The sequence below is a fragment of the Rhinoraja longicauda genome, chromosome 13, assembly GCF_053455715.1.
Source record: "Rhinoraja longicauda isolate Sanriku21f chromosome 13, sRhiLon1.1, whole genome shotgun sequence".
Taxonomy (NCBI): Eukaryota; Metazoa; Chordata; class Chondrichthyes; order Rajiformes; family Arhynchobatidae; genus Rhinoraja; species Rhinoraja longicauda.
Window position 1 is genome coordinate 31699633 of NC_135965.1, and position 23704 is coordinate 31723336.

Consider the following 23704-nt stretch of genomic DNA (forward strand, 5'->3'; position numbering starts at 1 on the left):
TATAAGCATAACATTTCATCCTAGTACAAACCTGAGTTGGAATCTAGTTTTGGCTTTTTCACACAATGGTTATGTAGTGACGTTGAAAATGGTGCAGAGGAGAACCTAATGTCAATTTCCAGTATAAAGTTACCAAGATGGACTGAAATAATTGAGAATGAACACTTTAGTGAAGCATATATTTGAAAGGAATACGTGCTTTGCTCTGGTTTTCTTTATTTCCTTTACATATTGCTCCACAGTAACAAAGCCAATTAAAATTATTTTTAAAATATAGTCACTGTTGTCAAGCAGGAAACGTATCCATCAATTTGTACATAGTAAGCTCCTGCAAACAGAGATTTGATCATGAACAGGTGATTTTGTTTTGAAATATTGAGAAATGGAATGCCTTGTACACGGTTAGATTGTTAATGCTCCTTCTGTTCATCTTATAATCTTATGTACCCTAATTAAATATTATCCCTTTAGCCACCTCGGTTTCAAAATAAAAACCCCAAGTCTGGCCAATCTTTCCTTTCTTAGCCAACTATTATCAGCCCAAACAACATCCTCCCTGTGGAGGTGATTAGAAAGGACCAACAATCAGTTCCAATGGTTTCAGGAATGAGGGATTTCAGCTACAGGGTTAAACAGTAGAAGCTGGGCTTGTTTTCTTTGGAACCAAGGAGGCCGAGAACAGATTTGGCAGAGATGTAAAAGCACATGACTGGTTAAAATGGGGGTAAATAGAAAGAAGTATTCCATTGGAGGTTGATTTAATGACTGGAATTATTATTTTCGGAGGAAAGGTGCAAGGATGAATTTTTGTTTTGCTTAAATTAGTTGAGATTTGGAATTCACTTCCTGGAAGGGTGGTGGAAAAGAATCAATTGATGCACTGCAGATGGCAACTGAATTATCACTGTTATCAAATATTCTCTTAACTTTTCCCTTTTATAGGAAAGATCCAGTCCACTGATTGACCAGTCCTCTAATCTGCTGACCAGTGGAAATTGTTTTTTCCATTTACACTATTAAAACTCACTTGTAATTTTGAATATTTCTGTAACTCTTTCTCACCTTTACTCTAATGAAGATCCCAAAGTTTCTGTGCCTTTATTCAAAGCCTTGCAATGATGGCCATATATTTTAGTGAAACTCTTCCATATCCTTTCCAGTGTCTAGATATTCTTCATGTTGCAGCATGGCGAAGCTGGCTGTGTTATTCTAAATGTAGTGCTCTTTGGTTTGGGTTTCCAGTTATTGCTAAAAACAGCTACAGCATTTTCTTTCTTTAAAAAGGCAGACAACGCAGAAAAGTTGCAAAAGCATCTACATGCAAAGATTTCCCCTTGCTGTTGTACCGATGTAACACTATAGGCCAAGCAAAGATTGTTGCTCTTCTACACTGCATTCTAGTTAACACTTTGATGTCCAATTTACAAATCCTATCGGGAGACAGCTTTTTAATCTGTCAAGAGCATTTAAAACTTCATCTGCAGTAAAACATTTAAAAATAATATAATTATTAGTTTGAGGTATTCTCAGAATAAATGTAATTTAGTTTAGAGATGCAGTGTGGACGCAGGCCCTTCAGCCCACCAAGTCTACACACACTAGGAACAAAGTGCAATTTTATCAAGCCAATTAACCAACCTGTACATCTTTGGAGTATGGGAAGAAACCAGAGATCCCGGAGAAAACCCACGCGGGTCACGGGGAGAACGTGCAAACTCCGTACAGACAGCACCCAAAGTTAGGATTGAACCCGGGCCTCTGGCGCTGCGCCACTGTGCCATTGATATCAGCTTTATTATTATCAATGGCAAAATGAGATTTAAAATATTTCTCCATGCTATCTATTTCATTGTGACATCCCACCTCCGCAGGCATCTTCTGCAATGTGGAAAATTGGTTTGTGGCTGTATTTTTGACGTAAACTAATTTGGGTTATGAACAGTTCCCAGGAACAGAACATGTCACAATCCAGAGAGGACTTGTGTCTACTAAATAATACAGCTGAAATGAACTATCCATTATTCACAGCCAAAAGTACAGCACCTGTATGAGACAGGGTTGTTTCTTCAGAAGAAGGCAATCAAGATAATGAAATCTTACAACATGAATTAATTGTTACTGAGAATAGCTTTGTCTCTATACAGGATGACTGTTACATGCTTTATTTTGTCCAATGTTTAATGTAAATTTGTTCTGTTGAAGCAGTTGGTTCTTGTGCAAAGAAAAATGTCATTTTCCTCTATAGGAGATATGACCATCCTATTTTGCTTGCCCTAACAATACTTCTTGTAACCCCTCTTGCTCTGCACATTCGCCACATGGTTTATTATTTTCAGGAATTTCTTTGTGATTTGTACTACACTGAAAATGTATCAAGGAAATCAAGGTTGAATTTTGAAAGAAAGTCTGCTCCTTGTTTCATACTAAATCCATTTTGAACTAAGTCTTGGTGAAATAATGAAGGAGGCAAATAATGGTCTTGTTGCCTTTCTTTCCCCTCTCTTGGGCCCCATTAGCCTCGACTAAGAGACTCTGCTGAAGGCAGAATTAAAATTAAGAATTCAATAATGGATAATTAGAAACAGAAACTTATTTCCTTGCTGAATATTATACGGTGCACCAATGAATGGTGTTCCATAATGACAGAACCCCGGGAAGATCTGATTTACTTAAAATGATTCAGTCATCACTTTCAACATTTACATTTTGGAATTTGGGGGGAAAAATCATGGAATACACTGGCAACACTGGCTAAGAATGCAAGCAAGGTAAAAGATCAAAACTGATTACTTATTTCTTCGGTAAGGCTAAGTTACTATTCTTTCCAAACTATTTACATTAGTCATTATGCTCAAAACCTATTTGCTTATTGATCATATTTATTCTTCGCAGATTAATTCATAGTATTTCACACTTCACTTGAAATATTGAAAGCTTGAAATATTTGTCCAATATTATTTATTACAATTGTAGGTGAATCAGGTACAGATTAGAAAAATCTCTTCCGCCTTCAAATCCATCAATCTAAGGAGAGTAGATCTGAAAATAATTAGTTTTCAATTATGCTTTCTATCCATTCCAGGTAATTGGATACTTTTGTGTAAACTCCAAATCGTTGGTAACGGCCACATCCTTCTCCCCAGCTGACCAGTCCCACCAGAAACTTTGTTCCATTGGCTGGAGCAACCATCGGGCCACCACTATCACCTTTACAAGCATCTTTTTTGAAACTCGGGTCTCCTGCACAGATCATATTGTGTGTAAGATTATGTCCCAGTTTGTCCTTGCACTTGTTATGGGAAACCAGTTTGACATCGATGTATAATAGAGTACTAGGGCGGATTCTGTCATCATTTTCATCCATAGCTCCCCAACCTGTGACCGTCACTTGGGTGTTTGGAATAAGTAGTTTTTCCTCTGCCATCATTTGGATGGGCAAGCAAATTGGTAGGGTGTAGTTAGTGAAGATTGCAGCTTGGGATAATTGGAGGAGAGCAATGTCATTATCCATGGTGCGACGACTGAAGTTAGGATGGATGCGCACATTATGTATGACGATAATATCCTCCGTATTTTCAATGACCGTTCTGTTATGCTCACCTGAAACAGAGATGGGAATAATGTTATTTGGGCAGTTAGTATCACTTAAAGTCGTGCTGCCTCCTCTACAAACTATTAACGGCAAGGAAAAGAACAATTCTGCTGCAGGGCTAATTTCCCCCTCCAGTCCCCAAATGATGCCATCCTTCGAAACAAAGGAAGTATGCTTCTACTTTATCAAATCTGGTTCCATTTGTTATCTGAAATCTATCAGTAGAGCCTTGCGCTAGGAGTTAACAGTAGTAGACCTATAGTTCAAAGACACAAGGGTCCTCTGTCACGAGTACCTGACCTGATATTATGTCTCCTTCTGTTGGGTAGTGCCAGGATCCCCACAGAGAATGTGACCTAAAGAGAGTCTCACTGCAGTCCCACTGACAGAGTTTAAGAACTGTCCCCTTCTTCCTGTTTCTACAGGTGAAGTTTGAAGGGAATGAAGCAGGAGAATGGAAACCGCAATATCACCTCTTTACCCTCTGTAGACCGGACCCACTCACTGTGACATGAAACCCTGGAGGTCCAAGAAAACGTTGTGGGGTGGAGACCCGATGCAATGGGTGAGTGCTCTCATTTCCTCTCGGTGTCACCCTGGAGAAGAGTCAAGGGAAATTAACTGGGGGCTCACTAGCAAAGATTACAACATCTACCTCACAGCTGCACTTTGCCAGTGAGAGATGCATGCCAACAGAAACAAAAAAATAGAATTTCATTCAGTGAGACAATAATGAATAAAATTTACAATATGGCTTTAGGTGTTTCACATTAGATATCCTCATGGTTTCAATAGAGACCAGAAAGATGATGGGGGAGTTGAGTGAACAAATTTCAAGAGCTAAAAGCACGGCCACAGATAGTGATGAAGGTAATGCTGTGTATTGCTTACGGGTGAGAGAAAGCTGTTACATTGTCAGCATACATATAAAACTGCAACTTGTCTTTGGATGACCTTGCCAACAGAAAACATTGTTGATGAGGAATAAAAAATCTGGGCAGCAAAGTGTTAGGATGCAACTCCATGTAGGCATTAAAAATAGTGAGCCTTAAGGTGAAAAGCACATTTTGCATCAGGGATGCAGGCAGCTGTATTGCTATAGCATGACTGAGTTTCCCGTACCAAGAATGACTTTAAATCGCTTTCCTTGGTTAACGCAATGAGCAGCTGTCAATATCCAAAATCGATGAATGAGGACTCCTCCACATATGAAGCGCCCACTTGCATCCATCAGGAGAACCTGTCAGCAAAAGACAAAGCAGCCTCATAAACATTAGACACGACTCCACATACATAGATTATTCACAATCCTCAACCAATAAATCCTCCGCCCACACAGACCTATAAAGTACTGTACTTCACTCTAAGCCTGGTAAAAGCAGCTCAACCTATAGGGCCCTGTAAAAGCAGGATGCCTCAAGGATTTACCTCTGACATTTCACTGTCCCAATGGCGGAGATCATGTGGCTGATATAGAGATTCAGTTTTGCTCCCTCTGAGTGGAGGGAGATAAGAAGGAAGATGTTGCTTGTCCGCATATATAGAGTTATAGACTCATTTGGCAAAGATAGAGATCCTTCAGCCAAATGGGGTGTGGATGCTTTGGGCTGAATGGCCTGTTTCTGTGCTGCTTAACTCTGATTCATATCCATGCCAACCACCAAGTACTTACCTGCAGTAATCCCATTTACCCGTACTAGGACTGTAACATACTGCACCTTGGCGATTTATTATTGGCCAGATATTTCATAAATGTCCCACCTTCTCAGGCTGTATGTTCCAGATTGCAACTAATATCAGGCTATTAAATCCTATAACCTCCAATAAGCTCTGAACTACATTGGAGCATTGGTTTTGTCTTTTTGCACTATTATTGTTCGTTTTTCATTCAAGAGATTCAAGATTCAAGATAGCTTTATTTGTCATCCAATATTGGACGAAATTCAGTCACCCACAGTCCAACAATAAAAGCATTAAATAGGCATTAAAATTACACAACCCCCAAAACACACAAAAAAAGAAACATCCATCAAAGAAACATCCATCACAGTGAGTCTCCTCCAGTCCTCTCCTCACTGTGATGGAAGGCCACAATGTCTTTCCCATCTCCTGCTGTCCTCTCCCGCAGTCAGGTTGTTGTGGTTGCAGGCCGCGCCGGACGGTCCGCAGCGGGCCGAGCCCAAGGCGAGTCGCAGCCGCTCCCGCAGCCTCCGAAGACGGCCGGCTCTGCTGATGATAAGTCCGATCCGGGGCGGGCGAACACGCTGCTGCTGTTGCTGCACGTCGGGGCGGTCGTGGCTCCCGACATTGAAGCCCCCGCCCAGCAGAGAAATATCCCGCGGCCTATCTTAGGCCGGTGAAATGTCCGCGACCCAAGCCCCGCGATCCGGGGCGGGCGAACACGCTGCCGCTGCCGGAGCTCCCGATGTCGGCATCCACGCGGCCCGAGCCTAAGGCGAGTCGCAGCCGCTCCCGCAGCCTCCGAGGACGGCCGGCTCCGCTGATGGTAAGTCCGATCCGTGGGCTCTGCGAACCGGAGCCCTGGAAGGCGCCAGCTCCAGGAGTTGGGCCGATGGTAGGCCGCAGCAGGAACGGAGACAACACCCAGAAAACAAAGGTCGGGTCTCCGTTCGGAAGGGACACCTATTTACAATTTTACAGTTCCCCCCCCCCACATACACACATAGTACACAAACACAAAAACACGACATCACAACTACAATTAAGACAAAAAAACAACAAAAACACAAAGACAAATGGACCGCAGCGCCGCTATTTTGGAACATGTGTACTAATGTGTGTGTGCATATATATATATATATACACACAATGAACTTTTTATTCTTCTCATCCATGATCGCATTGAATGGCGGTGCTGGCTCGAAGGGCTGAATGGCCTACTCCTGCACCTATTGTCTATTGTCTATTGTTTATTACATTGTTTACAGTGTACTATGTTTACATGTTCTGTTGTGCTGCTGCAAGTAAGAATTTCATTGTTCCATCTGGGACATATGACAAAAAAACTTGTTATTATCCATTGTTGGTGCTGTAGACTGTAAAAAAAAAAGGTTATTAAAGAATGTAAACAATTAAAAAATCATTGGGCTGGCATTCTCTGTGATTCTCGAGGATTTTCTGCATTGTTTGGGAACTTAAAATAAGCCTCCTTGGCTCTTGGATGGACGCGAGATGTCAAGGCACTGGAAAACAGCAGTAGAGGCACACAGTGTTCTGATCAAAGTTAACCCCTAAACCGCACAGGTAAAAGAAGCAATTTGCTGTTATTAACAGGGGTGCAGTGCTGCTCCGACACCTCTGTAAAAAAAAACCCACATAAACAGTGGGGAATTTTAACAAGCGGGGAATTTAACAGCAGCTGTTCCGGCACCAGTGACAGCTCCGGCATCTAAAAAATTAGCGCTGCAACACTGGGTAGTGAGACTTAAGTCTGTGCAAATATCTTAGTGAATTTCTCATATCACATAAGTGACAGCACTCCAAAAAGTTATTGCATGTTTAAGAATAAATATATATTCATTAATATAAATGCTGAGTAAAATATGTCAGTAAATCTATTGTGAAGAATTAAGAACGCATAACTGCAATAGTTACTCTCACAGCTGTAATTGCAGTGTATATAATGGAAACTGTAACTTTAAGATCTGAGTACTAGAATGGTATGATTTGTGTCACGTGATATATTCAATATCTTATCAGTCTCGTGAATATGTGTGAGTATGCACAGCATGCTTTGTAAAATAAAGAAGACCCACTCTGGCAACAGCGTGTACTGAAAACCTGTGCTTTGTTTCTATCTACATGCTGAAGCTGTAATATCTTACAATGGCAACGAGGATTGGATAGAGTTTGTCAACTCAACATTTAAATTCAGCGCAGGACTGTTTTGCAATATGCAGTATTGTTTAACATTTTAAACAGCAAATACAGAGCTGTGTCGCAGTTTGCGAACTGGACACGATCTTTCTATGCATGGGGTTGTAGTACAAAACAGCAGCTGTACAAATCGTCTAGAGTTTGTCAGGATATCTTAATGCTGTGTGTACATGGCAAGATGGCGTCTTTAGGGGCTAGTGGAATCAAGGGATATTGGGAGAAGGCAGGCACGGGTTATTGATTGAGGACAATTAACCATGATCACAATGAATGGCGGTGCTGACTCGAAGGGCCGAATGGCCTCCTCCTGCACCTATTTTCTATGTTTCTATGTCCCCATCGCAACCCTGGTCTAACCCTATCAGAGATATTGCCTTAGACCTGCACATACTCTCTGCACTTAACACCAATGTCCTAATCTTTTTTCCCGTTCCGACAAATTGTTTGCAGTCTGAAAGTCAACTTGTTTCTCGCTACGCAAATGCTACATGATGTGATGTTGCCCACATTTTCTGGATCACTACCACTGATTTTCCCGCAGCAATATTTGTGTTGTCACTGCTGTTATGGGGCAAGACTAGACACAAAATGCTGGAGTAACTCAGCGGGTCAGGCAGCTTCTCTAGAGAAAAGGAATAGGTGACTTTTGGGTCGAGACCCATCATCAGACTAAGAGTCAGGGAAGGGAAAACTGGAAGTATGGGAAGGTGCAGAACAAAGCAAAGCCTGCATCAATGACTTAGGAAAGGTGGAGCCCACAATGGGGACAAGGTGATAGTTAAGGGATACAAACGGTGAAATTAGTAAAAGGACTAGGGCAGTGGAGAAACGGAGTCTGATGAAGGGTCTTGACCTGAAACATCACCTATTCCTTTTCTCCAGAGATGCTGCCTGACCTGCTGAGTTACTCCAGCATTTTGAGTCTATCTTCGGTGTGAACCAGTGTCTGCAGTTCTTTCTTACACATGGGGCGAGACTGATGGGTATAGAATGAAATAGGTCGTCCAACAGTCACTGTGCCTGCGATAGCATGCTCAATCTGGGTGTCCTTGTGTTTTCTTATCTGGATAGTGTTAAAATCCAATAGGTTCTAGTGCCTGGATCAGGCATGTTTTCAAGAGGGCTTGAATTTGTCACTTGTTGAAATAGGCTGTAGTTTTTGTCAATGCTGTGCTCTGAATTTTGACCTCCTTGCTGCTCATTCCTTGTTAAAGTTTTGTGCCTGTGCCACTGCTGGCATTACAATCACGCAAGGATCCAGGGGGCCATTTTCTCTTCTTCTGGGAAGTGCTGAGAGTTTTTCAAAGAAAAGACAGAAATCCTCTTTGGTCATGTCCATACTTTCAAGGCACAGGAGCAAATATTTTGACAATGGTAGTGTGCTGGTTCTGTGTTGGAGTGAGCTATGGGGCTGTGAAGCTGTTATCTATTCCATAGAGAGAGTTGCAAAGAAAGAAGACTAACTCAACATTAAAAAAACTCACCTCATTACGACAACCTGTCTTCTGGTAGACACAAATTGCTGGAGTAACTCAATGGGTCAGGCAGCATCTCTGAAGAAAATGAGATAGGTGACATTTCAGGTTGGGACCCTTCTTCAGACTGATGGGAACTGGAAGCAAATTTTTCTACTCCCCCACCCCTACCCAATTAATATGAAAAAAGGGTCCCGACCCAAAATGTCACCTATCCGTGTTCTCCAGAGATGCCGCCTGACCCGTTGAGTTACTCCAGCATCTTGTGTCTATCTTTGGTATAAACCAGCATCTGCAGTTCAGTTTTATTACAATTCGTCTTCTGATTTTCTCTTCCAGAAAATGGAATATCCAGTGTTTGTTCTTTGTGCTGGACATCTCCTGTTCATTGTGACTCATTTGTGTCAACACCAAAGCATCTGAGTTCTTGAGCTGCAGTAGCAGAGCAGCCTTCAGCCTTCTCTCTCACTGTTGGCTCTGTCCATTAAACTCCCGAGATTCCACGTCTTCAATTTCACATTGAGGAGTGGCTGGTCCTTGTGCATGATTTCTTGAAGTGTCAGATTGCTGTTGCACACCAACCACCACACAGCATTGAAAGAGCAATGCTGAGGAGAGCAAAGATCCAGTGGCAAAGTGTCCAAGATGACTTGAGCCTAGGCCCTGCTGCATGATTATTAATACTAACTTGCAGCTCAATATTCACTGACAGCTATTACTGGGGATACAGATTGAAAATAACCTGACTTAAAAAGGAAAATATTTACAGGGAAAGCACAAAGGAATAGCACTAACTGGTTGTGCAGAAAAGAACTGCAGTTGCTGGTATATACTGAAGATTGACACAAAGTGCTGGAGTAACTCAGCAGATCAGGCAGCATCTCTTCTTTGGGGTCTCGATCTGAAACGTCACCCATCCTTTGCAGTTTGAAGAAGGTCCTGACCTGATACGTCACTCATCTCTTTTCTCCAGAAATGCTGCCTGACCCGCTAAGTTACTTCAGAACTTGTTGTCTATCTTCAGCACTAACTGGTTGTTCTTTCAGAACACCAGCACAATCTGAGTGTGGTCCTTTGTGACGTGGAATTCAATGTTGATTCTATGCTTTCCTGATCTTTCTCATTACTATTTATTATCATCCCCTTCCTAAATACTTTCACCATCTTTGGCACACCACTTATCTCTTATCCTTCAACATTTAGCTAAAACACACTGAGATCTGATCTGAAAAGAAGTTCAGGAACATGGAGCCTGTGGCCATATGTAGATAAATTCTTGAAGGCAGCAGAACAAGTTGAGAAATTAATTAAAAATGCAATAGATTGCACAGCATATCTTTACAAAACCAAGAACATCATTCTAAACACTTGTAATTCACTAGTTCTGCCTAGGCAGGAAAAATCACCTGCTTTAGTTTAAATATTATATTTGGACCTTTTATAAAGATCGGAACACAGCAATGAAAGAAATGTTGGCTGAAAAAAGGAATCTACAGAGTCAGCACCAATATTTAGTTGCCTGTACACAGAATACTTAGATAGGGTCACTACAATAAAACAGCTCACCTGCCAAGGGCTACTTCCTTTCTTCACAACACTCCCTCCTGTGATCCGAGGATCTATTTTTTCACCTTTGATAAGTCCACAAGAATATTCTTCTGTAACATACATTGGAATATATATCAATGTAATGCACAGGGGGATACAGTGTCCCCACGAGTCCATTCTTCTGCTTATTCTCCAGTAAGGGAATTTCTCCCACGTGCCCCCCAACTTCTTATGATTCTCCTTTCATCCACCCACGCAATGGGTAATTTACAGTTGTCAACCCAGCAACCACACATTTTACATTATTGATCTGATATAATTTAGTGAATCAAGGAAATCAAGAAAATTATTATCTTTAGGTTGGCAAATTCCTCACCTTGAGGTGTGCAGGAGTACCCGTTGTCACTCAGTATGTAGTCTTTCACACATGAGCATTCTCGCCTATTGATGTCTGGAATTTCTTGGCAGTTATGTGCACAGTAACCATAGTGGTCTGTGCAGTTTGTTGCCACCAGCTCTGAAATCACAAAGTGCTGAAATTATTATTATTTTTTCTGACGGATGACTCTAGATTGATTAGACTAAGAAACAGAGCTGAACAAACAAACTGAAAAATAACCACAGCAAAGTGTTCACCAAAGATATGACAGGATTATGCCATACAACACATATCCATTATTCCGAAGAGTTTATTCAGAGCTATGGGGAAATTGCAGCACTTTGATCAGGTCAGTTGAACACTGACTTCTTTTAACAAATTATCTATATTTTTAAAGTATACTAGACCAAGTGGGCCTGTTCCTCCTAGGGTTTCCATTGTGACCTGGGGAAATTGATTTTTTCTTTAAAATAAATTGTCTGTTAAAAAAAAAAAAATAATGTCAGTGGGGGGGAGAGGAGGAGGGGGGGGGGGCGGAGAGGAGGGGGTGGTGGCGGAGAGGACAGGGGGGTGGCGAGGAGTGGGGTGGGTGAGGAGGGGGGAATGGGGTGGGGGAGGGGAACGGGGAGAGGGAGCCACTGACACCATCCTTCCAGCGGCCATCTTCTTTCTCCTTCACTCCAAAATTCTTAAGGGGTTGGACAGGCTAGATGCAGGAAGATTGTTCCCGATGTTGGGGAAGTCCAGAAGAAAGGGTCACAGTTTAAGGATAAGGGGGAAGTCTTTTAGGACCGAGATGAGAATATTTTTTTTCACACAGAGAGTGGTGAATCTGTGGAATTCTCTGCCACAGAGGGTAGTTGAGACCAGTTCATTGGCTATAATTAAGAGGGAGTTAGATGTGGCCCTTGTGGCTAAAGGGATCAGGGGGTATGGAGAGAAGGCAGGTACAGGATACTGAGTTGGATGATCAGCCATGATCATATTGAATGGCGGTGCATACTCGAAGGGCCGAATGGCCTACTCCTGCACCTATTTTCTATGTTTCACTGTGGTGTCGTGCTCCTCCAGGGGAGGGGGAGCACAATTAAAGGCAGTACAGGGAAGGGGAGAGGGTGTGACCGAGGAGCCTTGGACCAAAAGCCTCTCCTGTATTGGTGTAGCACCGTCAGCCCCCCTTATCAATCCCCCTTATCCCCCCCACTCTCCGTGAATAACATATATGAATCTGTCTACATTTTTCGATTCATTGCAGTTCCTTTAGAGTGTTACCACAGTAGTGTCACAGGTAACTCTGGTGCAAGTGAAGAATTTTTATGTTACCCGAGAAAGAATATCAGGAACTCTGACACACAGCAGGTGCCTACATCAATTTCAATTTTTAATTAAATATTGGCTTTCTCATTTCCTGTTGCATTTATGCCAGCATGAAGCAGGACTACAGGAGTGCAGACTCTGACTAAAGTTTCATTATACATTATCTAGAAGCTGTCAATACATCAACTCCTATTGGCAAAAGGACCCACTTGGTAAGGGAAGACAAAGGTGAAGTGATTGAGACCTCATATTTTTGATTGGTTCCCCAAAAATCATGTTGGAGCTAACTTAGAGAGGTTGGTTATGGTGCATATCAACTCCTACCTCAACAAGAACCTCAACACATTATAATTTGCCTACTGCCACAACAGGTCAACAGAGGACGTAATCTCACTGGCTCTCCACTCTGCACAGGACGGCTTGGACAATAAAAACATTTGCGTCAGGCTGGTGTTTATAGTGTACAGCTTGGCGTTCAATACCATCATCCTCTCCAAGCTGGTTAGCAAAGTGACAGAACTGGGTTTCTGCCAATCCCTCTGCACCTGGATCATTGACTTCATCAACAGACCACGGTCTGTATGAAATGGCAGCAAATCCTCTTCCTCGATAACCATCAGTACGGGAGCACCTCAAGGCTGTGTGCTCAGCCCCCGGCTCTATTCACTCTATATTCACGACTGTGTAGCCAGACAGAGTTCGAACTCCATCTTCTAGTTCGCCGACAGCACCACCGTTTTTGGACAAATTATAGATGATAATGAGTCAAAGTATAGAAGTGAGATCGATCGACTAAGCAAATGTTGCCAGCACAACAACCTGGCTGTCAATGTCAGTAAAACCAAGGAACTGATTGTGGACTTTGGAAGAGGAATGATGAAGGCCTACAAACCCATCTATATCGACGGGACGATGGTGGGGAGAGTCAAAAACTTCAAATTCCTGGGCATGCACATCTCTGAAGAATTTTTCCTGGACCCAGCACACTGATGCAATTATAAAGAAAGCACATCAACTTCCTGAGAAGATTGCAGCGAATCGGTATGTCAGAGTACTCTCTTGAACTTCTACTGGTGTACAGTAGAGGTCATATTGACTGGTTGCATCACGGCCTGGTTTGACAAATTGAGCATCCAGGAGCGAAGACTGCAAAAAGTGGTAAATACTGCCCAGTCCATCGCGGGTTCCGACCTTCCATCATTGAAGGGATTTATCAGAAGTCGCCGACTCAAAAAGGCAACCAGCTTCATCAGAGACCCACACCACTCTGGTCACACACTCATTTCACTCCTGTCATCGGGAAGAAGATAAAGGAGCCTGAAAACTGTAACGCCAATACATCGACTCCTATTGGCAAAAGTAAAGATTATATATGTGTATATATAAATCCAGATTATATACGTGTATATTTATACACATTTATATATATATATATATATATATAGATTTTTGTTTTTGTTTATTATATTGTTTGCAGAGTATTATGTTTACACATTCTGTTGTGCTGCTGCAAGTAAGAATTTTAATGTGCTATTTGGGACATATGACAATAAAATACTTTTGACTCTCTTGGATCAATTGATTCGGTTGTGCTCCTAGGCACGTACACCTGTATATGTGTGCTCATGCTTAATGTGTATTGAAACAGCTTCAATTCTGAATTTGAGATGGATTCACCAGGATTGACAAACCAAAAGGAGGTTCTGCTTAGTCACACCCTTGACTTAGAAGAGGCACTGTTGGGACTTCCAGACTCTAACATTTGGCAGTCCACTGGAGAACATTGAGAGTTAAGGTTCACTGGGGTGGTCATGTTGTTGGTGGCACTGCCCAATTTGTGAGTCAGGAGGAGCAGGGTTGGTTGCTCATAGACCCAAGACGTAATTCTCCTTCCATTGCTGCAGTCGATTCCATATTCTTGATGTTTCACTCTCCCTACATACTCTCCACCTCCTCTCAGGTAAAAGAGTTTTGCATTGTAGAGCAAGCGTGTGATATTAAAACTCTGATTGTAACTCTCTTTGCATGCTCTATGCTGTCATTAAAGAAATAATTGCAACCGTTTAATTTTGTTGAGCACAAACAACAAGGAATTGATTTCAAATGAAAAGAAATTCAACATTACCATATTGACATCGTGGCCCATCAAATTCATTAGGACAATGACATCTATAGCTCCCAATCAAATCCTGGCAAGTTGCATTGTTGGCACATGGAGTCTCCTTACACTGGTCACCATCTATGACGAACATTTTTACTGAATCACAGAGTTTCTTGACAAATATGAACTATTCTAATAGACATCATGAACCATTCTTCGTAAGCCTTTCTTAAATGTGATACGGCTTCAGATATGGGTACACACATTCCATGAATATGGAGGTTGCTCTCTTAAATTCAAATACAGCCCTGATGAAGGAGAATATTTATTCAGAATAGGACATGTTGATTTTTTTGGTAATATATGAACCTGCTTACACTATTGCATATGACTTAAAACATCCATTTGAACATAGTGAATACCACCCTTAGGCTTCCATAAACTACTTCGAAACTTAATCATCATCCTCTTCTTTTTGAAAAAAATATTTAAATCAGTGACCAAATTCATTTCTCAGGAAACACATGGATGGGCCAACAGCTACTCTGACAGATGATACACTGGAAAAGGGCAGGTAGAAGTGCACCGGGAAATGTTCTAAACTAAAGCTCATTATTTGATATTTGATTCTTTGATATATTCACAACTGAGATCAGTATATTTTTGGATACTAAGGAACTTCTGCCGATATTGCAGGAAGGTGTTGAAGCAGCAAATCAGTAATGATCTCTCTGAATACACAATATGTTCAAAGGCTCTACTCTAATTCCTCATGTTCTCAGAATAGAAAACAGGTAAAAATAGTGCGTAATGCACAGTTCACATAAGCAATGGGAGTGTAAAGCATTTATGAAAGTCTACTAATTTGACGCAGAACAGTTGAACTAACTTCATAAGTATGATTTATTATGTCGATTAGTAAAGTACTTAGTTTAATTTCACTCCATGCAGACTTACTATATAAAAAAAAGCAAAATAATTAAATAATGAAATTGCCTGACAATGAAGTTCCCCACATGGAAATCGTTTAATACTGGATACCACAGATTCCTCACATGTTAATCTGCTGGAAACAATGTAAATTTCCCCGGTGTGGGACGAATAAGCAAATATATTATTAATATAGCATGGAAAGTTCCTGGTGGACTTATAAAAAAATATTGCATAGGATGTGAGCTGAAAAATTGGGCTTAAAGCGGGTATTTCGCATAGAAGTAAATATATGTCATGAAAGTATGGAATTGTTTGTTTCTATGGCAGAACATTTTTTTAAATTCTATGTTTTATTTGTTACCAATGTACTCTGGCTGATGTATGAACGAACATCTAATAATAAATCTAACTCCTAATCTCTTTTCAAACACCTTGAAAATAGTCAATAATCGTAATACCAGGGTGTAAATATTGAAAGTAAACATTGCTTTACTGGTGTGTATCTTTTTAAAAATCTTTTTCTACGGCATATGAAAAAGTGTTTTACTCACCCACATATTGATTCCAAAATATTAACTGTCAAAAAGATATGCAATTGATTAGATGACTTAGCAAAAAAAAACGGAATACTATAAATCTCGCATCCTGTGTTAATACAATGGTCGAAAACTTTCTATTCTATGCATTATAACTAGAACAAAACAATGTGATAGCAAAATCCTACCCATAACACACAGCCTATTCGCTTTTTAAAAATTATTCTCTCTTTACCACCATTTCACCATATCACACAATCTTGCTCATTGAATTCATCATTTTTTTCCTCAATCACACTTCCTCTGCAGATTCCCCAATCCCACTAACCCACTTTCTTGCCAAACTCACCAATCCAACTTTTCTCTATATCCCTCTATTTATTTTCCTGAGGCTTTGGTCCCTTCACCGTGGCAAAGAGATTTTTTAGTCCTGCTGATAATGTTGGTGTTGATTAAACCAGCGTGAACACTTATTCATATCCTCAAATCATATTCCTGAGAATTTAGTCTATGATTTAGAACAATTCAAACTGTTGCAAAGTAACCGTGAAGACTGTTACACTAGAGGTTCTCCTGCTTGTCAAGTTGGCAAATGTAATTATGATTAATGTAACTGCAACATGGTTTACAGGTCAAAGGTTTACCACATGCAGGCTCCATGATAATGTAAAAATTGGCTCAAAGTGCTGGGGTAGTTCAGCAGGTCAGGCAGCATCACTGGAGAACACATTTCAGGTCAGGACTCTTCTTCAGACCTGAAGAATTATCTCGACCCAAACCTTCGCTATATCAGTGATCTCCATAGATGTTGTCTGACCTACGGAATTACTCCAGCACTTTGTGTCTTTTTTTGTAAAAGCATCTGTCGTGTCTCCATGATAATGCAGTCAGTCTCCAAGATGCCTATTTACTTTAACTCACAAATATGTAAGGTTTGGATTTTCTGCTTTCTGTGTTGGAAAGGTGCTCCACAGGTAAGGCCCTGCAGCTGATCCACACTATCCAAATAATTCCGAGGAAAGGCCTAAGTATGATCAACAGCAGAAACTCGAGTAACTCATAACGTTGAGAGCAACCATAGGACAGCTATTGCCACCTGAGATTAAGTAACTCATTACATAACAGAGGTGTGGGATGGACAGAAGGAGTGCACAAGAGAGGTAAGTTTAGACATTCCCATGTTTAATGCCAATACCACTCATACAATGACACCACCAACTATTTAAGGTTGCGGATGACCACTGTGGCAGTGGAAGTCATGAACAAAGATGAGGCGGAGATGTGGACCTTAGTAACATGGAGTCAGAACAACAACTTTTCCTTCAATCTTTCACAAGATGAAGTTAGTTATCAACATTAGGAAGCATGGTAAAGTACATGCCCCAGTCAGCATCAATGGTGCCAAAGTGGAAATGATTGAGTGCTTCAAGTTCCTTGGTGTAATTACCAACAATCTATCATGGACCAACCACATTGAAGTGACAGTCAAGAAGGCACACCAATACCTCTACCCCCTCAGGAGACTGAAGAAAGTTGGCACGTCTCCAATGACTCTAACATACTTCTACAGATGCACCATAGAAGCTTGAAGCATGCACCACCAGACTCAGAAACAGCTTCTTTCCCTCAGTTACCAGGCTTCTGAATGGTCCTTCCATAAGTTAAGATACAGTTTGAGTGTCCTCGATCTCCTTGTGGAAACTGGGCCTTGTCTCTGGAACCGTTGCATTACAATGTTGAGAAATATATCCAGCATTCTGTATCTTTCTCTTTGCTCTATTGTACTTGAGTTTGGGTTGATTGTATTTATGTATGGTATTATCTGATTTGATTAGATAGCGTACAAAACAAACCTTTTCACTGTACTTGAGTCCACGTGACAATAATATACCTAAACCTTTGGTGTAGATTCAAGGGATGGAAATCTTCCCTTCAGTGTATATAAAATTACAATAGCTTTACTGAGGGAACCAGCATGCTGAGTTGATTGACTGCAGGATACTTACAGATGTATTTGTTGCCCGGAAGATCTCCCTCACCTCCTCAAATTCACATATTTCTTCATTACACTCTCTTTCTAAATCTCCAGCCTTGAATTCTTCAAGGAGCCCATTAGCCCGTTTCCTAATTCTCAAGACTTCAGTGGCTTCTCTTTCTGGTAAAAATACTGAAATATAACATGAGAAATTATTGTAATTTTTACAGTTGACGGAACAGCCTGCCACCGGTGCCATGAAACGTGGCATTGATGCCAAGAGAGGGCATCGCACACGCCAGGGCAGTGTTTGATCTAAACAAGGATGGCCTATCACTATGTCAGGGTAGCGTGCCATCTGTTCCTGGGAATGTTGCATCCTCAACAAAGGATATAATCTACACAGGGAGGAGATTCAAGTGGCTGAAGTGAAGTGGCTGCAAATGAAGGAGTGATTAAAACTGCAATTCAGAAGATGGCAGAATTCGTGGAACACAAGAGATCTCAGGGGATTGTTGGTCTGGAGGAGGCTGCACAGTTATGAAGGAGTTGCGATAAGATTTCAAGTACTCTGGACTGAGTACAATTTGTAGTGTGGTGAATTATCTATACCAGGAAAGGCTGCCCCTGTACCAATAGAAGTGTCATCTACAATTTGAACCCATGTCAGGGTTAAGAGGTTTCTCTTTATTATCCCCAGCATAATAATCTGAATTTCATACTGACCTGAGTGGCTGGATGCCTCCATAAAAGTAACCATGAGAAATGTGAAGCAACAGCAAACCTTCACCATTGTGTAGTCACGATATTCAAGCCCTCACCTGCAAAGGGAAAGGAACATCCCAATTTCCAATCAGATAGCAACTGACCACATAACTCCCTGAAGCTTCCAATCATCATTATTAAATCTTACAACGAATGTATCCTTTTCTTCTGTGTCCTTTGCCTTGTAAAATTCTCTACTTTAAAAAATTCATCCACTGAACTTGAGAATCACACACACCATTCCTCATCGCATTTGAACCCAGTAGCTTTCTGGACCATTTAGAGGGCAATTCTTGATTGCACTTTAATATTTTACAGAAGTAACAGCTCTAAACCTGCTTACCTCAGCACCATGACAAGCTTACCTGAGGATTCCTCAACCCAAACGTACAGGTTTCACCTCGCTTCACTACAAAGGCAGACAGCATCAATTAATAGTCAAATCCACCAAACAAATCCTGCCAACATTGATCAAATAAATCACCAATCATTCTTGAACAAAACCAGTCCTGCGTGCTTATTTTCTATACCTAATTTCTATTCTAATTGTTTGAAGTTTACTGAGAACATAAATATGCAGGCGTGAAATACGTGCAGGCAGAAGGAATTAGTTTCAGTCGGCGTTATGTTGGCCCATGTATCATCATGGCTGATGGGTCTGTTCCATGGGTATGTTCTATGCAGTATGAGAAGATCTTTGTCAGATTTCATCAGAGGCCCTGGCTTCAGACTGCAGTGTTTTTCGGCACCAGATACAGCATGCTTATTCTATCTTGAGAGAGATCAGGAGGAATCTGCTCATGGAATCAAGACTGAACACGATACTCTAGAAGCACCCTTTAAATGAGAGAAAATACTTAATTTGTCATATTCTGATCTGTTGCTGTCAGATTAAATGCATATTCATACCATTGGAATGCAGACTACCCTGGCAGAATATGAGGTGTTATTCTTCTAGTTTTACGTTTGGTCTTACCCAATTTCTGTTAACTGTTACCCGTATTCCCTCACATTTCCACCACTCTACCTCTGGTTCTCCCAATTTTGATTCCTTTACTATACCCCCCCCCAACCAAACCCCTAGCATTCCATCACATATTTCGACCCATTTCCCCTTGGTTTCATCCATCTGCGACTCTCACTTCACACACTGAATCCTCTCTCCCTCTGGCTCCCATTATCAACTTTCTTACTTATGAGATTCCAGCACTTGTAGCATTTGCATCCCTACTCAAAACCTCCAGAGATAGACACAAAAAGCTGGAGTAACAGCAGTATAGGAAGCATCTCTGGAGAGAAGGAATGGGAGATGTTTTGGATCGAGACCATTCTTGAGTCTGAAGAAGGGTCTCGATCTGAAACGTCACCCATTCCTTCTCTCCAGAGATGCTGCCTGTCCCGCTGAGTTACTCCAGCTTTTTGTGTCCAACTTCGATTTCAACCAACGTCTGCATTCTTCCTATTCAAAACCTCCAGCCTCTGTCTCCACCTCCGCCTCCACCTTCCCCTTCCCCCCCAGAACTGGCTCCCACTCCGCATCTGTTTTCTTTTATCCACCACCTGCTTCTTTCTCCCACTCGCAGATTCCTTATTCCTTCTTGGTCCACTAATCACTTACTGGCCTGTCTCACCCATCCCCCGCCCCACCTCCCCACTCAGGTTTACATTAGCTACCTTCCCTCTCCACTTTTGGTCCTGATTCAGAGTCTTGATCTGAAACGTTAAAAATTAGTCCACCCCACCCCTCCCCTCAAATTTTGCTTGACCCACTGAGTTTTTCCAGTGTATTGTTTTTGCTCTAGATTCCAGTATCTGCAGTCTCTTGAGTTTCTTGAGTGTTATGTTGTTGTTAACAATTCATCTATTTGCAGTTCCTTGATATCCTCAACATTCTTGAAACATGAAAACCCTATCCTCATTATTATGTGAGGTATTACTATCAGCTTGGTCTCCTGTGAGGTATAATGTCCAATTGGCTGTCCAAGACAGCTCGCGTTCAACAGAGCAAGCTGTCTTGCATCAGTAAATTAAAATATGACATACTGATGCATGGTTTCAGGCATCAGAAGCAGATGTCCTACCAGAAGAAATCCAAGGCTAATATACCTGTATGTTTCACATGACAGGAACACATACTTATTGCCCATTCAGGTTAGACAAAATGCATTTACAATTATCTCAAAAATATTTTCTGTTCTTAATACTCCTCAGGTACTTTCTCAACTGCTGCAAAATCTGTGCAGACCCAGCATAATGGCTGGAGATCCCCAGATACCCAACATGCAAGTGGGATAATCAGTGAGCCAGAACACAGGTCAGTGAACATAAGCGACCCAACTCATGTATCAGGGAACAAATGGTGATCCAGCACAAATGCCAAAGTTGTTACTTAGATACTACACCTTGGATAGCAGAGACGTAAATGATAGGTGAGGGAATATCAGTGACGTGGCTCACAGGTCAAGGAATATCAGTGAACCGTAACAGATGCTGAAGACCATCACTGACTAAATGTCCAAGTCAGGGATTATTACTGATCATACACACAGGAATTCTCTGAGCAGTGTTGGTAAAGTCAAAAAACATCAGTGCCCGGTCCACAGAACAGGGTACATCACCAATACATCATAAAGCAGCCCACGAGCATCTGAGATTCATGGTACAGGACAAGGAAGTGTAACAATTATTGCAGTGATCTGAGAACAGTTCCAATCCATTGCACAGGTCAGTACTGACCCGAAACAAAACCCAGACACCAACATTGGCACAAGACAAACCTGGGAACCAACACTGACCCATCAGAAATACCAGGAACCAACAATGACCCACCACAAAACCCAGGAACTAACACTGACTCACTGCAAACCCAGGAACTAACACTGTCCCACCGCAAACCCTAGAACTAACACTGTCCCACCGAAAACCCTAGAACTAACACTGTCCCACTGCAAACCCTGGAACTAACACTGACTCACCGCAAACCCTGACACTAACACTGTCCCACCGCAAACCCTAGAACTAACACTGACCCACCACAAACCCTGGAACTAACACTGACCCACCGCAAACCCTAGAACTAACACTGACCCACCGCAAACCCTGGAACCAACACTAACCCACCAGTAAACCCAGGAACAAACGCTAACCAACCGCAAAACTTAGGAACCAAGACTAAACTACCACACAACCCAGGAACCAACAATAACCCACTGGAACACACAGCAACCAAAATCAAATCACTATAGAACTCAAAAATTAGCATGGATCCACTGCACCATCCAGGCAAAGTATAGACTCATTGCAGAGGCCAGGGATCAATACAGACCCCCCCACCAGAGGTTGGGGATTAGCACTGACCCACCATCGAAACTCGGGGATCACCACTGACCTTCCGCACAGACCGGGGATCTGCACCACAGAGGTCAGCATTGACGATATAAAGATCTGTTTTCGTTAAAATAGAAATTGAAAGAAAGGCTGGTCTACTATATGGTGCGGTACCTTCAAATATATTTTGTTCACAAAATTCCAGATGCAATACTTTCCATCACACGATATTTAGGTAGCTCCCTGCATTTAAAATACCAAACACAATCAAACTCCAGAAAGCCTCAGTTAATGAGTAACTTCAAATATTTACCGGAGAGCTCTCAGAATCCATGGGTAAATAAATGATGGCTGACAAATCCGCACACTAGTTCGAGCATAATTTGTGCAACACTTAAAGTGGTTCGACATATTCTGATGCTCAGGAAGCACAACATGGGCAAAGTGAGGGGGAAATACAGTTGGTATTTGAAAGATTGATCAATGGAAATATGTTCTCGTCGTGAGCCCTTCAACTGATACAACGGCTAACATGTGAACAAAACACAAAGTTCTGGAACAACTCAGGCTGCATCTGGGGAAGGAGCAGACAGGAGATATTTCGGGTTGGACCCATTCCCAAGACGTGAACTTGGTTCCCTGCTCACTCTGCATCTTTGAGCCCTCCATCCATCCCCGACATCCTGCACCTGCAGGATTTCCCCGTCATAAATCCATGCTGACTTGGACCAATTATTTTACTGCTATCCAAATGCGCCGTTATTACCTCTTTAATAATTGACTCCAGCATCTTCCCCACCACCGATGTCAGGCTAACGGGTCTATAATTCCCCATTTTCTCTCCCGCTCCTTTCTTGAAAAGTGGGATAACATTAGCTACCCTCCAATCCACAGGAACTGATCCTGAATCCATTGAACATTGGAAAATGATCACCAATGCGTCTGCGATTTCTAGAGCTACCACCTTGAGTACCCCGGGATGCAGACCATCATGCCCTGGGGATTTATCAGCCTTCAGTCCCATCAGTCTACCCAATACTATTTCTCGCCTAATGCAACTTTCTATCAGTTCCTCTGTCTCCCTAGATCCTCTGTCCTCTTCCTTAGTGAAGACAGATCCAAAGTACCTATTCAACTCTTCCATCATTTCCTTGTTACCCTTAATAATTTCACCCGTTTCTGCCTTCAAGGGATCTACATTTGTCTTTACTAATCTTTTTCTCTTAACATACCTAAAGAAGCTTTTACTGTACTTCTTTATGTTCTTGGCCAGCTTCGCTTCGTACCTCATCTTTTCAGCCGATATAGCCCTTTTTGCTACCTTCTGTTGTCCTTTGAAAGCTGCCCAATCCTCTGGCTTCCCGCAACTCTTTGCTATCTTATACACCTTTTCTTTTAGTTTTATTCCATCTCTAACTTCCTTTGTCAGCCACGGTTGCCTCTTACTCCCCTTAGAATCTTTCTTCCTCTTTGGAATGAAATGATCCTGCATCTTCTGGATTATGCCCAGAAACATTGCTGTTCCACCGTCATTCCTGCTGGGATCCTTTTCCATTCGACCTTGGCCAGCTCCTCTCTCATGCCTTCACAGTCCCCTTTGTTCAACTGCAATACTGACATTCCTGGTTTAACCTTCTCCCTCTCAAATTGCAGATTAAAACTAATCATATTATGGTCACTACCTCCAAGCGGTTCCTTTACTTTGAGTTCCCTTATTAAATCTGGTTCATTGGACAACACTAAATCCAGAATTGCCTTCTCTCTGGTAGGCTCTAGTACAAGCTGCTCTAAGAATCCATCTCGGAGGTACTCTACAAACCCCCTTTCCTGGGGTCCAGAACCAACCTGATTTTCCCAGT

The 23704-nt window shown here is 41.8% G+C and overlaps 1 protein-coding gene across 2 annotated transcripts; it reads right to left on the reverse strand.

Annotated features, from left to right (window-relative positions):
* Window positions 1–2941: 2941 nt before the first annotated feature.
* On the reverse strand, window positions 2942–22145 carry proca (protein C (inactivator of coagulation factors Va and VIIIa), a). Of its 2 annotated transcripts, XM_078410731.1 has the most exons (10): window positions 22020–22126; window positions 18884–18927; window positions 18480–18574; window positions 17785–17945; window positions 15794–15818; window positions 14334–14447; window positions 10889–11029; window positions 10531–10622; window positions 4715–4832; window positions 2942–3600 (listed from the first exon to the last, which is right to left on the reverse strand). In XM_078410731.1, exons 3-10 carry the CDS (start codon window positions 18544–18546, stop codon window positions 3050–3052), a joined length of 1269 nt encoding a protein of 422 aa, XP_078266857.1. In that variant the 5' UTR covers window positions 18547–18574; window positions 18884–18927; window positions 22020–22126; the 3' UTR covers window positions 2942–3049. The 2 variants fall into 2 exon arrangements, with proteins under 2 accessions (XP_078266857.1, XP_078266858.1); XM_078410732.1 differs by lacking the exon at window positions 18884–18927 and having other exon boundaries at window positions 22020–22145.
* Window positions 22146–23704: the final 1559 nt, after the last annotated feature.

Coding starts and splice junctions, on each gene's coding strand:
- proca (XM_078410732.1), bottom strand. CDS start 18,546: ATGGTGAAGGTTTGCTGTTGCTTCACATTTCTCATGGTTACTTTTATG. Junction 15,819..17,784: donor TCCGGGCAACAAATACATCT/GTAAGTATCCTG, acceptor TCTTTTTGACAG/TTAATATTTTGGAATCAATA. Junction 4,833..10,530: donor AAGGAAGTAGCCCTTGGCAG/GTGAGCTGTTTT, acceptor TTTTGCTGACAG/GTTCTCCTGATGGATGCAAG.